This window comes from Rhinatrema bivittatum, chromosome 3, assembly GCF_901001135.1.
Source record: "Rhinatrema bivittatum chromosome 3, aRhiBiv1.1, whole genome shotgun sequence".
NCBI lineage: Eukaryota > Metazoa > Chordata > Amphibia > Gymnophiona > Rhinatrematidae > Rhinatrema > Rhinatrema bivittatum.
In genome coordinates, this window is record NC_042617.1 from 87,749,671 (window position 1) to 87,765,702 (window position 16,032).

Here is a 16,032-nt window from a genome sequence, read left to right on the forward strand (position 1 = left end):
GCGGCTTCAGGCCTCCCAGCCCCTGAAATATTGACAAGTGGAAACGGACAGCTGGCAAAGCCTTGTCTTAGATTTCCCTTAACGCCAAGAACTAACTGGTGCCTCGAGGAGGACGTAAATTCAGGAGGAAATGCTGAGGTGCACCAAACCGTAGCGCCTGCCTTACAAGTCTGAGCCGTTCGTTACTTAGGCGCAGAATTAAACAAGCCCGATGATTAATAAATTGCTCTCTTTCTTTCCGAGCGTAGCGGGAGGATTTGGGGGCGGCTTTCGTTCCTCGGGGTATTTTGATGCCTACGGGCTCCCGTCCCCGGTCGGGATACAGAGCGCTCGAGTAGACCGTGCATGAGAGGTCCCGCTCGCCTCCTCCTCCTCCTCTTTCTCTGCTTTATAATGACTTATAGAGCTATGTCCAGCGCAGAAAAACTGAAATCGGTGGATTATGAAGTTTTCGGCCGTGTCCAGGGTAGGTGGGCTCAGTGTCTCGAGGGTCCGTGCTTCTTTCGCTGCAGTGTTCCCGTGGATTGGCGGTTGCCACACCCCCTCCCTTTTATTTTTTTTACACACACACACACCTGTTTTTTCGTATTCTGGAAAAAGTCTGGTACTTCTCGACCATAATGTACGCTAGTTTGTGGACAGAAGTTGGCAGGGCTCGTGTCCAGATCTTGTGGTGAATGCTTGCTAAAGCCTTGTTTTGCCGTTTGGCTCTATTTATTTTTAGGTACCCTCGCAGCTGTGCTTAAATGGCTGTTAGCCTTGCACTGACTAAGCATAGAAAGTTTAGAAGCAGTCACCCAACTTCATTTTTGCCTCTGGAGGGCGAATAGAGCAATAGTCTCAAAGAGCAGCTGCAATAAAAAACTGATAGGGGATAAGCCAATAATAAAGAAAGGGGCTGTTTGAGATGCCTCAGTTGCACTGCTCCGTGGCATCCAGTGGACCTGGGTTAAGGTTCCTGACTCAAATCTTCTATTCCATAGGCCACCTTCCATGAGACATTTTTACTGACGGTGGGGGCTTTTTTGAAATGATGAGCCAACTTTTTTTTTTTTTTTTTTTTTTGCTGTTAACAAAAATGTTTTGGAGGAAGCAGATCAGGGAATCCCTAACTGAACCTGGATGGGGAAGCCTGAGATGTCATTTCAACTCCTATTGCCAGAGGGAAAGGAGATGCTAAATGATGGGCAACTTTGCAAAATTTAAAAACACAACCTTATGGATAGGTCCATTTTAACAATTTTTTTTTTTTTTACAAGGAGCTTGTACTTTATAAGCAATTGGCAGTCTTGTATGCCTGCCTCCCCCGCCCCCCCCCCCCCTCTTCTAGCAGGCCTCTCCCAGTGTTAGATTATTTGGGCTGCCTTAAATTAATCACTACAGTCTAGGATTTCCAACCAGGCTTTATTTTGTTAAATTCAGAGACAACACAAGTAGGTCCTGGTTTACACTGGCAGGATTATGTATCAGGTTACAGGTCCCTTATCCTCAGGAACAACATAAGGGTTTGGGTCCAATAGTAACTTATAAACAGCTTCAGCAGAAATACTCACAGTAGTCTTGTCCAAGTCAGGTTAAGTAGGTAACACAAAAATGTACTACTTTGCTTTGCAGGCACAGATATACACTTTCTTTAATAACACAAGACTCACCATGTCTCTTACAGTTCTTCACAGCCCTCAAATTGCAGGGAACACTGCCTTATTCCCAGGAACAGGTTTCATGGTCTTTATCTTAGTTTGGATGGTGGTGTTTTTATGTGTTATAATAATAAAAATATTAAACATTTATTTTAATATTGCTGTTACTATGTAATTTGTGTTTGTTTGTACCCCACCTAGGGGTATAGTTGTAGATCTGGGTTTGGGAGAGTAAGCAAGCCTCTTTCTACTTACTTGACTTCCCTTTCATATAGCCATCAGCTTGCTCAGACACAATGCTTGGTCTTCTCACCACAGCAGTCTGCAGGTTTGAAACCAGTCCACGCTCACTTGCCCCGACACTGGGCCCAAGGACAGTCTCCCCCAGTCCTGGGCTCCAGGAGGACTTTGGCTGTAGGTAGAAAGAATAAAGATGAGGGAGAACTACTGGAGCAGGGGAGGGAAGAAGTTGAAGGTAAAGAGTTAAAAGGGGGGGGGGGGGTGTGCAACTAATTAAGCATACACATCTCCCCCCCAAAAAGAAAAAAACAGAAGGCAGTTCCTTTATCTCTCTTGGTGGTGGTGGGCCTCTTCTCCTTTCCTGTTGGCAAGCCTCTCAAGGCTGGTTGTAGGTTAACAAGTCTAGGAAAACTGAAATTGGTGCCCTGCCCCCCTCTTTATTGATGGTAGCTCTGGCACAGCCTATGGTAGTGTCTGTGGCTGCAGCACAGCATTGCAGTGTCTTTTTCTCCCTGTCACCCTCTACCCAACACTACTATTCCCCTCCTCCCAAACTATTCTCTTTCCCACTGCCCGTATGATCTGGAAGGGTGTAGTGGTGCCCCTTTGTGCATGGCACCCTGTATGACTGCACAACTTGCACACCTAAAAAGCCAGACCTGGGGCTTGTTCATAAGCAATGGTCAAGGTTTTTATTCGAGTGATGCAGTCCCTTTTAACATTCAAAAGCACAGGTTTCAAGCCTCACTTCTGACTCTCATCGATGCACCGGGAACTGTAAGAAAATTGTGGTCAAGTAGCAGCCTGTGCTTTCAGTTTGAAATGAGACTACACTGGAAGGTGCAGGAGGTGAAAATATTAGGCAGTCTAATACAAGTTACGGACCTTGCACACAGGGCCATTTTTAACTTTTTTTTTTTTTTAAGGGCAGCTCATAAATGTATGGGTGGTAAGCAACCTGATGCAGAGGATGTGTTCACAGCGCCTATGGTTAGGGAGTCCAAGTCACAGTGCACTGATAACACCTAGTGGCTAGATTTAGGGATCATTGGATTGGACTGCGTTGGGAGGAGATATCAAATAGGAAAAAAACAAACCCTGCAGTGGCATTTACTGGCTTCCAGAGGGATCTATGATTTGCTGTGGTCTGTGGTCAAGGAATAGTATTGCGATAGCTGGGCTAGATTTGGAGGTAGTAGGTGGTAAAAATGGAGAAAAAATCCTGGCTAGTTTAAATGAAGGCTTATGGGACCATAGCCCTCCAATTGAGCTGGAGGTCCATAGGAGCAGGGCAAGACTGCTGGGCCAACTGCATCCCCTCCTCTCCCCCAACCCAGCCTGACACACACAATCATGAAAGGCACATAGAAAAAAACCTTTTATACATGTTTTAAATGTGGCAAATCCAATGGTTGTGTATCTCTAATAATTATTCAAATTCTGAAATATAGATATCTTCTAGGCCTCTTTATCATGCACATTTGAAGATCCCTCTCAAAACTAAACATCAGTTTGCGAAATGGCAGACCAATTCAAGGAAGTTGTGCAGAAAAGATGAAACCCACTGATAGAACATCGGTTCCAATCTCTGCTCAGGTGTAGGAGGAGCAGCATAAGCCGTTGGTGTTAAGAATAGAAGGGCTAGCTCCTGCAGGCCTGAAGAAAGAGGAGCACTGTGGGCCACAGGGGCTGAAGGAGGAGGCTATTGCTGTTGGCCTTGTGCTTGGGTGAGGAGCAGTGAGAGAGAGCCTGTGAGTTTATGTCTGTATGAGGGAGAGAGCATGTGTGTATGTGTATATATGAGAGAGATGGCATGCCTTTGTATGTGTGTGTATGTATGAGAGAGAGGACATGTCTGTGTGTGAGTAAGCTATATGAGAGATAGGAGAGTTTGTGAGCAACAGCCTCTCTCCTCTCCCCCTGCTAATCCACAACAATCTCAGGGCTTCTGGAAATCAAAAGATCCCAGGTATGGTCAGCAGGAGGTTTTATCCTTACTAATTTGAATTATTGGGTGCTGTATGATATGTCTTCTCTTTTTATATAGTTTATTGGTGTTTGGAAATTTGTATGACTTTTAAATTACTGGATGTTCTATTCATCACCTATTTTGAAATATTTATTCTTTTTATTAGTTTGGTTTTACTGTATTGATAATGCATATTTCTTGATTTTGTTTGTTTATGAGGAATGATGTTTCTGTTTTTCCATTGTTGCACTGCATACAGACTGGCTTCTTGTGGTTTCCAGTTCAGTTTTTGTCTATATAGGTGTTTTTATTCTGTATTTGATGAGGGCTGTGTTCTATATGTGTGATCATAGTGAGGTATTTTGCTAGCCTGTAGTTTCTGTGTAAGGATCTATAGCAGCCTGGCTTGTTCTATTTTCCTAATAGGAGTCATATTGGTGTGTTAGGGCCTGGTGTAATATTTGCAGTGTTGCTTTTTCATAGTTAGGATTGTTACTGTTTGAGTGATGGCAATTAGTGCTGTTTTGGTATGGGAGATATACGCTATTGATATTGTACTACAGTTTATTCATGGCTTTCTGAGAGCCAAGCCCACACCAAACAAATATTGTAATAGGCCTATACCAATTCCAAGTAACCTTTTTACTTTTTTCTGCACGATTTACTGTTTGGAACCACAGCAGTGCATGTAAATATAATATACAGACGGTATAGAAAACTTAATAAATAAATAAAATAAATATACTTGTTGTAAGTGATAGTTTTACCTCAGAAGACTGTGTTTTGAATGTTTTTTCATGTAAAATGTTCATAAATGCATAATTTTTAATTGTGTGTGGGGTATGACCCAGGTGAGGGGGTTGGTGATGGTGGCAGGCTGTAAATTTTGTCCAGGGTGCCTAATACCCTTGCATTGGCCCTGTACACATTAATGCACCACTACAAACACTTCAGCACCAAATGCTGTACGAGTCATTACTACACTCAAGCTCTCTGCTGATTCTTGTCTGTTTCAAAGAATGCAAAAAAAAATTAGTGTCAGGAAGAAGGATGTTAAGAACTTCTACCAGAAAAATAGGAAAAAGGGCATGATGACCCAAAAGGTATGACAAATTGAGGAGGTGTAAGGGAAAGCAATAGATAAAGGGGAGCCTGCCTCCCTTCCCAGGTCACAACTCCTTAACCTCTAATGCAGTGGTTCCCAACCCTGTCCTGGGGACCCCCCAGCTAGTCGGGTTTTCAGGATATGCACAGTGAATATGCATAAGAGAAAATTTGCATGCACTGTCTCCATTATATGCAAATCTATTTCAAGCATATTCATTGTGGATATCCTGAAAACCCGACTGGCTGGGGCGTCCCCAGGACAGGGTTGGGAACCACTGCTGTAGTGGAACCTTTCTGCGGGCTGCAAAATGATGATAGGATGTAGAAGTTCTAGTGCAGGGGTTGCCAACTCCAGTCCTTGAGAGCCACACAGACAGGCCTGGTTTTCAGGATATCCCCAGTGAAAATGCATGAGATAATTTGCATGCAATGGAGGCAGTGCATGCAGTTCTATCTCATGCATTTTCATTATGGATATCCTGAAAACCAGGCCTATTTGTGGTTCTTGAGGACTGGAGTTGATCATCTCTGTTCTAGTGGACATGCAGACACTTATGTAGACGGGTCAGTCTGGCAGGCTACCTGGGTGGCCAGATGTTTGGGCAATAGCCTCACTAGCATGGGCAACTATTTTTAGATTAGGCAGCAGTGGAGAGGATTCAGAAATTGGAGCAAACTTCTGCATATTGCAATTAAACTAATGATGTATTTTGTTTTCCTGAGCTACAGCTGCATTTTTACATTAACATTTTTTTTTGGGGTGGGGGTGCTGACTTATGGATTGTGGCTGTCCCCAGTTTGATCCCCAAGTTAAGTCTTCTGTATCTTAGGTCAGCTGAGGATGTTGCAGAGACAGTGTTCGCAGCCACCTCTCACTGACATTGGGGAGGACTCATGATCATTGCTCAAGCATGATACCTAATAGCTGGATTTAAGGCCCATGATTGCAGGGTTCTAGTAGGAACCTTGGTACGTAGGCCCTGGCCCAGGATCATCACTGCAATGACCAGGTTGGAGCGAGGGGGAAGGATATCAAATGAGGAAAAAATCTTCAGGTAGTTGAAAATGAAGGTTCATGGTGCTAGATCCCAGGCCTGCTTCCGAACTGAGCTGGAGGCACAAAGGAATGGGAGGAAACTGCCACATCCAAAAAAAAAAAAGATTTTTTTTTGCCTAATTCAGCGTATAGCTGTTTGAAATGGTAAAGAAGGTCAGGAACAGAGTTTTAAAAATGTATTGGAAAAGCACAGAGGATCTTTAATTGCAAAGAAGTCAAGGGAAAGCCAGAGGTCCAGCTGTGGTTTGACCTTGCAAAAAGAAGCACATTAGACAGATTAGATGGCACTTAGGGTCTTTATCTGCTGTTATATTCCAGGTCAGGGGTGTGAAAAGCGGATGGGTGGGAATGATCTTAAAGGGGGGCATGCCAGCTGGTTGACTGAGAGAGGGAAAAATTGACTTTGCTATCTAGTCTTAGTGGTGCGGAGGCACAACAGGCTCAGGAGAGAGAGGCATAGTGATGATTTCATAAGCATGCCAAGGCTTAGCCACATATTTTTCAACAGGCCTGGGAAAAGAGCCACATTCACTGGGGCAGGCCCAGGAGGAGACCTGTGTTCATTGTGGAGGCTTCTAAGAAAACTAAAAGGTCATGGGATAGGAGGCGATGTCTTTTCGTGGATTACAAACTGGTTAAAAGACAGGAAACAGAGTAGGATTAAATGGTCAATTTTCTCAGTGGAAAAGGGTAAACAGTGGAGTGCCTCAGGGATCTGTACTTGGACCGGTGCTTTTCAATATATATATAAATGATCTGGAAAGGAATACGACGAGTGAGGTTATCAAATTTGTGGATGATACAAAATTATTCAGAGTAGTTAAATAACAAGCAGATTGTGATACATTACAGGAGGACCTTGCAAGACTGGAAGATTGGGCATCCAAATGGCAGATGAAATTTAATGTGGACAAGTGCAAGGTGTTGCATATAGGGAAAAATAACCCATGCTGTAATTACATGATATTAGGTTCCATATTAGGAGCTACCACCCAGGAAAAAGATCTAGGCATCATACTGGATAATACTTTAAAATCGTCGGCTCAGTGCGCTGCAGCAGTCAAAAAAGCAAACAGAATGTTAGGAATTATTAGGAAGGGAATGGTTAATAAAACGGAAAATGTCATAATGCCTCTGTATCGCTCCATGGTGAGACCGCACCTTGAATATCGTGTATAATTCTGGTCGCCGCATCTCAAAAAAGGTATAGTTGCGATGGAGAAGGTACAGAGAAAGGTAACCAAAATGATAAAGGGGATGGAACAGTGTTGCGACCGTCGCTGTCCAACGTCTCCACTCCACCATCCTTACCTCTTTGGCGACTCCCTCCTGGGTTGATGGAAGTTTGGCAGCCGCGGCGTCATCTTGCCGACCTCCTCTGGCGTTCCCGGACCAGCTAGACGCTGCCTTCCACCATGTTCTCCTGAGGCCTAAGGACGCGCACGCGGCGCAGCCCCGACTCAAGTACCAGCAGTGGCACGAACCTCAGGGGCGTCCCCCTGAGATGATGTCATCATCTTCGGATATTTAAAGGTCTTTCATTTCGCTAATTAACAGAGTTAGCAAAGGGTTTCCTACCTAGCTGCCTCCAGGTATCGCTGCGGATGGGATTTGCTCTCCGCATACCTTGCTACTCTACCTCCTCGGACTTTGCCAGGGAACCCGCTCCTTGGGGGCCTCGCTGTCTCTTTTACTTTTCAGGTCACGGTCTGGAACCGGTACTCGCTCCTCGAGGGCCCATGTTCCCGGACCTGCTACTGAATATAACTTCTGCCAGGAAGTCACCGCTGCCTACAACACCAGTGAGTTACCATCTCTCTCTCAGAGCTTTCCCTGGAACCAGGTACTTGCTCCTCGAGGGCCTACTTCATTCCAGCTCCTGGGCTGTTCTAAGAGGATATTGTGTGAGTGTTACCATCAAGATTCTGTTCCTGAACTCTGCATACTCTGCCTACTCACTATCTTAATTTCTCTACAGCTCAGCCTTCCTGGGATCGCTGTTCCAGTGCCTGAGGGACTTCAGCCAAGCCGGGCTATTCCAGCTCACTACTGTCACCTCTGGCGGTTCTCAAAAACTGTTTAATAAAAGAACTTGTGTCTGTCTATCTCCCACCTCTGAGCCTGACCGGTGGTCCCTCTCGGGATCTTCCCCCGAGGGCGTGGTCAGCTGCCTCTGGCCCAAGGATGCACCCACAACTATCACAAATAATAACAAACAGCTCCCCTATGAGGAAAGGCTGAAGAGGTTAGGGCTGTTCAGCTTGTAGAAGAGACGGCTGAGGGGGGATATGATAGAGGCCTTTAAGATCATGAGAGGTCTTGAACGAGTAGATGTGAATCGGTTATTTACACTTTCGAATAATAGAAGGAGTAGGGAGCACTCCATGAAGTTAGCAAATAGCACATTTAAGACTAATCGGAGTAAATTCTTTTTCACTCAACGCACAATAAAGCTCTGGAATTTGTTGCCAGAGGATGTGGTTAGTGCAGTTAGTGTAGCTGGGTTCAAAAAAGGTTTGGATAAGTTCTTGGAGGAGAAGTCCATTAACGGCTATTAATCAAGTTTACTTAGAGAATAGCCACTGCTATTAATTGCATCAGTAGCATGGGATCTTCTTAGTTTTTGGGTAATTGCCAGGTTCTTATGGCCTGGATTGGCCTCTGTTGGAAACAGGATGCTGGACTTGATGGACCCTTGGTCGGACTCAGCATGGCAATTTCTTATGTTCTTATGCTGCTTCCACTTTGGCTGGCCCAGAAATGGGAGGAGCTGTTGCATTTCCACAACCCAGAAAGAGCTGCCACTCTCAAGCCCCAATCTATTTATTTTTATTTAACTCTTTTCTATACCAACATTCATGATACAAATCATATCATATCGGTTCACAAGGAACAGGGGGGTTGTAATAATAATATTGAAGAGGAAGAAAAGTTACAATAAAACAAGGTTATGTGAACTTGGAAACAGAAATGTTTCGGAGACAGAGGAATAACTTTGTAAACTTAACAAGGCTATACTGGAAGTGCATTGGGTCAGAAATAAGGCATTCTAAATATATATATATATATATATATATATATATATATATATATATCTTATATACAATCATGAAACTGGCTAACAATGCGGGGCTGTAACAGTACTGGGGGGAAGATTAGCAGGGGGTGAGGGGGGACTTCCTAGGATCAAGGAGTTAGGAGGGGGGAGGGGAAAGGGAAGGGTCCTGCTGCCACCAGGTTCCTACTCAGAGGGAAATCACAGCTGCTACCTACTCGAGGGGCATGAATAGAGTGGCAAGAAAGAGGGGGAGGGAGAATAAAGACACAATGTTTTTAAAAAAAAATTCAAATTATCAAAACAAAACATGAAAATATAAGATGAGCGAGCAAAGTAAGAAAAAATATAAAAATAGAGAAAAATAGGAACAATTAGCGAAAATGTAAAATAAATATTGGGCAAGATTGGACGGAGGATTTCCCAGCTCCTAAAACTTTTATGTTTTTGTAAGGATGTGAACCCTGGGCCGAGATGAGCGGTGTCTCCGCCCACAGGGAGGAGCCCTGTGAGCCTCACCGTAGGTAGGCGCAGTCTCAGCGGCGTAGGACAAAGCTGTATGGTAGAGACTTTTATTATGAAGGAAGGAAAGCAGAGCCCGCAAAGCGGGAGATGCAAATAAGTACAGTTCTGAGCCGTGGGGTATACCCAGGATGATACCACTAATGTAAAGATCCGGTAGTGGCCCACAGAGCGGGGTACGCCAGGAAGTCCCTTCAAACGAGTAGAGATTACCTCAGAAGTGCAGATCCAGTAGTGGCCTGCAGAGTGGGGTATGCTGAGGATGTCTGTACTGAAGATGATGAAGAGAAGTCTGAGGTGAAGGAACCCAGAAGTGGATCTTGTAGCTGGTATGGCAATACCCTGCAGCACAGGGTATACTGGAACAACGTCTACTGAAGAGGAAACAGTAGTGGCCCAAGGCACACCGCAGAGAAGCTTCAGTAAAGCTAGTATCGTTGAAGTCTGTAGTAAGGTACTCACAAGTGGTAGTTCCAAGAGAGAGTCCCGAGAAGTGGGTCAGGTAGTAGTCCAAGGCAGGAAGGCCCTCCGAGGAGCAGATAGCCAGGAATGCGGAAGGGCCCCCGTGGAGGAGTACCCAGAGAGTCCACACACTAAGAGGAATCTGAAACTGGAAGTCGAAGAATGGAGCGGATTCGGCAACAAGGGAACTCCTTGCTAACTCGTTGAAGTAAAGGGCCAGTCAGCTTAAGTACAGCAGTAAGTTGACGTCATCTGGAGGGGATGCCTCCGAGGCTCCCGCCATGATGTATACAAAGGACCCTTGCGCACGCGTGCCTTAGGTGATTCCGGAGACAAGATGGTGGTCGGCAGCACCCACGCCGTCCCGTGGACACCGGTGAGGTCAGCGGTGGTTGGCGGAGAACGCCATTCTTCCTAGGATTGACAGTGCAGGGAAAAAGGAGGTGAGCATGAGTGGTCACAGCTGTCTGCGACCTTGTATAACAAATGTTGACTATTGTTTAAGTTTTTTCACAAAATATTCCACCACTTATCTGCCTGTCTGTGTCTGGTGTCCTATGGTGTGATCTATCCGCCTGTATGTCTCTCTGTGTCTGGGTGTGTTATCTGCCTGTGTTTATCTGAGTGCAGTATGTCTGTGCCTCTTTCTGTGTCTGAATGCAGTGCCTTCGTCTGGATGTGTAGTGTCCGTGTCTCTCTGTGTCTAGGTAAGAGATATCTGTTTCTGTTTGGGGTGTCTGTCTTTCTGTGTTCACATTTGTGTGTGTTTGTGTATGTGCTTGCTCCTTTCAGCAATTAATAGAAACAAATTGGGGGGTTTGAGCCACTGTTGTAGCAGTATAGCTCGGCAACTGGTTCAATAGCTAATTGATTGGCAAGAGAATTTGACACCAGACCAGGATTCCAAGATACCCTTCATAAGTGTGGGTACATATATCTGCTTTGTAAAAATTTTATGTAAAAAGGTGGACTAAAAATGTATTATGTATATAAAATATATATTGCACAATGCACATGCATAGGTAATGATGTAACCAAACTTGTGGGGGGCCCCAACCAATTGCATGGGTGGAAGAGGATCGCAGCTGAAAGAGTTTGCTCAACCTGTTCTAGACTTCTATGTAACAACCAGAGGTAGATTTACCAATAGGCAGAATAGGAAGGTACCTATATGCAGCTGCTCCAGTGGGGCAACTGCCCTGCTATGCGAGTCACTTGTTTTAAATCATCAGATATGATGCCACACTGTCTTGGAGGGGAGGGGCAGCTGGTTGTCCACATCTCTAAGGGCAGCTATGGAGAGAGGGTTGGTATAAGTTCACCACAGATTAGACATTCAGCCTGCTTATGCGGGTGTGCTGTAGACACAATGGAAACTACGCCCCCTCCTTTTTATTATTTATAATTTTCCACATAGTACATCAACTATAAACTTGAATTAGCAAATCAAGAAAACAATATCCAAACAATCTAACTTCAGCATTGCAAAGAGTAAGTATAAACCAGTCCATTACTGTATAGAACGAGAGAATCCAGAAAGGTCTGGGAGTCGACTAACAAAAAAAAATAAAATGTATAAGCAAGTGACTTTAGCTCCTTACAGTTTAAATATGAAGCTAACCACTCCCCTCCATAGTGAAATCAAATGACATCTAAGTTCACATTGGCCCACCTTTCTTTGAACCTGAAAAACATCTTAATTGAAAAGGTTAAAAAACACATTGCTTATTATCTATTTTAAGCAAACATTTGCAAGGAAATTGAACCAGGAAACTAGCATCCAATAGGAAAGACTCCTGCTTCACTGCAAGAAACATCTTTCTATGTTCCTGTGTAACTCTGCACAGGTCTGGTTATATCCACATTTTCTGACCCCATAAATCTTGATAGATTATGAAAGTACAGGTGAAGGACGTTGTCATGTCTTGAAGAAATACAAAAAAGACTAATACAGTGGCTCGTTTTTTTTCGATAGATGAATCCTAACGTAGTCCAGTCAAATCCAAACTATCTGTTGTTAGATCCTGCAGTGCAGTATTATTACTTTGTAAACGCTTTCTTTTACTTGAAGGTAAAAAATATATTTTATTGATAGATTGAATAGCTTCACTTTGTATGGCCAAAGTCTGCAACAGATACTTTTTAAAAGATCTAAAGTCAGAGTAAAAGGAACTTTAGGGAAATTCAAATTTCCTAGCGTGTAAACAGATGGACTCAGAAGTGGGTTTATGCTCTCCTGCCAGCAGATGGAGACGGAGCAAGCTGACGTCACAGTATTATATAATCCTGCAGTGACCCCAGCCTGCCAGTATTCTCCTTCTCTAGCAGATGGTGGATGTGCATCTCCCTATGGGGATTGCTTTGAGCTTTTTGAAAGGAGAAATTTGAAGTTCTAAATATTTATTTATTTAAAATCTTTTATATACCGTCGTTAAGTAGTATACCATCACAACGGTTTACAGTGAGGCACATATATACATCTTTGGGAAATGCATAAGTTAATACTATCTGTAGGAAGTGCCATTAAAATCCGGTAACATAGTTTCGTAATAAAGACTATTTGCAAGAGGTTAAAAATCTTGTCCTTTTTCTACATTTCTCAGTTTTAATTGCATATATAACTCTATCGGAGCGTATGTTTTGTTTCAATAAAATATATTTATTGAGCAGAAAGGTGCTGTGTTCTGATGTTTTGCTGCCAGATTTCATATTCCACTATTCACCGCTTTCTTTGTAAAAGGCTTGCTTGAAAAGCCAGGTTTTTAAACTTTTTTTGAATAGCTTAAAATCTCTCTGTAGTCTAATTTCTAAGGGCACAGTGTTCCACAGTATTGGTCTGGCTAAGGATAGAGCCTGTTCTCCAACTTGGGTCAGTCTTGCTGTTTTAACCGAAGGGATGGTTAGGAGTGCTTTGTTAGCAGATTTGAGGTTTCTATGTGGGACATGAACACACAGTGCTATGTTCAGCCATTCTGCTTTTTCGTTGTGAATTAATTTATGTATTGTGCAAAATGTTTTGTATTGAACTCTATATTCGATGGGTAGCCAGTGTAGTTTTGCTAGAGTTTCAGTAATGTGATCATTTTTTTGTTTACCAGTAAGCATTCTTGAGGCAGAGTTTGCAGTATTTGGAGTGGTCTTATTGTTGTGTACAGTAATCCTAGGAGAAGGGCATTACAATAATCTGTGCTAGCAAATATTAGTGCTTGTAAGACTGTTCTGAAGTTTGTCAATGTTAGTAAAGGTTTTAATTTCCTGAGAACCATAAGTTTGGCGTATCCTTCTTTGACTTTTAGTGACATTTATTTATTTATTTATTTATTTATCTAATTAATGGTTTTTATATACCGCCGCTCATCAGAGATATCACGTCGGTGTACATAGAACGAAAATCCGCAATTGCGTTGTACATAAAACAGTAAGAAAACATCTGAGAAACTATACATTAAAACAGTTAAATGCATTAACAAAAAACAGGTTATAAAGATATATATAGATATATAGCGATAATATTATATGGATTAGTTGTAATATTACAATTTATTATAGAATCAAGGGAGAATTGCAGGGGGGGGAAAAGGAGTGAGGGGGTATGAGTTTAAATAGGGGAAAAAAGAGAATAAGGTAAAGGAGGAAGGGATTATATACATGTAAGGCAGTGTGTTGTTTGAGGCTAAGTTCTGTGTCAGTTATTACACTGCGGTTTCATACTTTTTCAGTTAATTCTATTTTCTGATTATTTTTGAGTAGTATTGGGGTTTGGACGATCGTCAGATTTTTTTCGTTCTAAATGTAAGAATTCAGTTTTCTCGATGTTAATAACTAATTCCATTTGGTTTAGTAGCTGTTTGATGATGTCTAGATACATGTTTGCTAGATTTAGAGTTTTTTCCAATGTGTCTTCAATGGGTAGTAGTAGTTAAATGTCGTCAGCATAAATGTAGTGTACAGCAAAAGAAAGCCCTGCTCTCCTGTGGTGATAACTACAGGTTCCTCCCCCAACTGAGGATTCCTGAGACGATTTCCGTGGTCCCTTAGAGGTGTGCCTTGGTCTAATAGCTGGGTTTCCCGGCGTGGATTTAGCTGCTAGTTGAGCTTAAAGGTGCGGTGGTGACAGCAGACGCCCTCTACCCTGCAGCTGGAGCCCGTCTCTGTAGTCAGCCGATAATTGCCGAGCTCAGATAAGCTTTTAAAAAAAAAAAAAAAAAAAAGAGAGTTTTTCCTCAATCAGAGACAGTTAGAGGGGTTTCAGGACTTCCTCCGGTCTCTGTTCTCAGCGCGCTCTGCCGATGTTCGTTCCCACTCCCATTGGGGTTGGGGAACTGGGCAGCTTGGCGGGTTGAGCGGCCCCTGGTGGGCTGGGTCCCACACTTAGGCTTTTTTCTTGCGCACTGTGTGGTAGGCCGTGGCAGCCATTTTCATGCACTCTTGTGGATGCTCTACTGCCCTGTATAGGCCGTCAGTGTGCGTAGTGTGTTGGCTCTGTGCACGCATTGTGCGCTTGGTTTTTGGGCACATTTTACGCTTAAAGTTTTTTCTACATGCTTAACTTGGTGCACAGGTTGTGTGTGTACCTTGCCGCGTTTTCTCCTAGGCGCTTATTTTTTGGGCGCATTTCATTTATGAGCATGAGCCATTCCAATGCATATTTGCCACAGTGATGGCACCGGTAAGCAAGATATTAAATCTATGTGCATAACCTCTGTTACTGAAATAGCTGAACTACACAAACAGAGGACTCGGCAAATTATGATGCCAATCAATAAGTATATATCAAATTTTATTTAAACATGAAATTCATGTATTTTACTAGGTCCACTATGTGCTGAAAACATCACAAGTTAAAAACTACAACGACGCATCACTCACATCATACCACACATACCACTCATTGCAAACGTACCTACCTACCCCTAAAAATCAACCACTTGCTTCTTCATCATAACCACCCAATGTGAACATACCCAGCCTATAACATACAATGGATTTCTATAATGTGTCCTATCTGGTAAAGTACCTATAATAGTTTAACCACAAACAATTTTATAATCACACAATTTCTATATGATGTTCATACAACCCGACGGGACACCCGTTTCGCCTGTATTATAGGGCTTCTTCAGGGAAACGTTATAAATGTCCACAAGTTGTGCCTTATGCTGGCATTTTCATAATATCACTTTCTTCTTATGCTTGCTTCACATTGACTCATTTGATCATTGATGGTCATGTATTATAAAAGAACTGATTGCACATAGATATGGACTCTGTGACTGTTATTCTCTCATCCAAGTAATTCTCAAAATCAAGTGTGAAGATTCATGTATTACAAGTGCTGCACACTATTCTGCCCTCGTATCACACACTGCACCTGGTAAAGTCTGATGTCGCTTTCCATAAATTCCACTTTCAAAACCAACTATGATTCCGGAGATTTAAACTTGCCCACCATGTCTTTAACTCTGGTCATCCAAAAAACTCTGTCCATTAGCCACTTCTAAGACCAAGATTTCAACTAGTGTTGATAACACGTTTGGTGCATTAGAACGCCGAATGGTTCAGTATATAATCGATCCTGGACAGGGTATTTTGGGCCTTAGACACGTGGGTATACTCCCTCATGTCAGGGTGCAGGACTTGCCATATATCCAGTAAACCCAGTTGTTTACAAAACATAAGAACCCCTGAGTCAGTGGACAATTTATAACTAGGTGGCACGTGCGATTTATCCAATGCAGGGTCAGAGATACTGTTGAAATCTCCTGCAAGAAATAAGTCCCCTTGCATGTTAGTTAAAAGCACATTAACGACACGAGTAACAAAAGTAGGGTCTGGGTGATTTGGGGCATATAAGTTACAAATGGTAATAGTTTGCCCTGCCAAAGAGCCAATGAGTATGATGTATCTGCCAGCATCATCTTTGATTTCACTTGTGAGGGTAAAGGGAGTATTTTTATGCACCAAAACCGCCACACCTCCC

The 16,032-nt window shown here is 43.0% G+C and overlaps 1 protein-coding gene across 4 annotated transcripts in view; it reads left to right on the top strand.

The window, feature by feature from the left end:
- Window positions 1–244: 244 nt before the first annotated feature.
- Window positions 245–16,032, top strand: part of ACYP2 (acylphosphatase 2) — a 368,664-nt gene continuing 352,876 nt past the window's right edge. Inside the window, exon 1 of one of the 4 annotated variants that reach the window (XM_029593436.1) lies at window positions 245–466. In XM_029593436.1, coding sequence (XP_029449296.1) covers window positions 346–466 — 121 coding nt within the window. In that variant the 5' untranslated portion in view covers window positions 245–345. The remainder of the gene's footprint in view (window positions 467–16,032) is intronic. The other 3 variants (XM_029593440.1, XM_029593438.1, XM_029593439.1) reach the window with 3 other exon arrangements.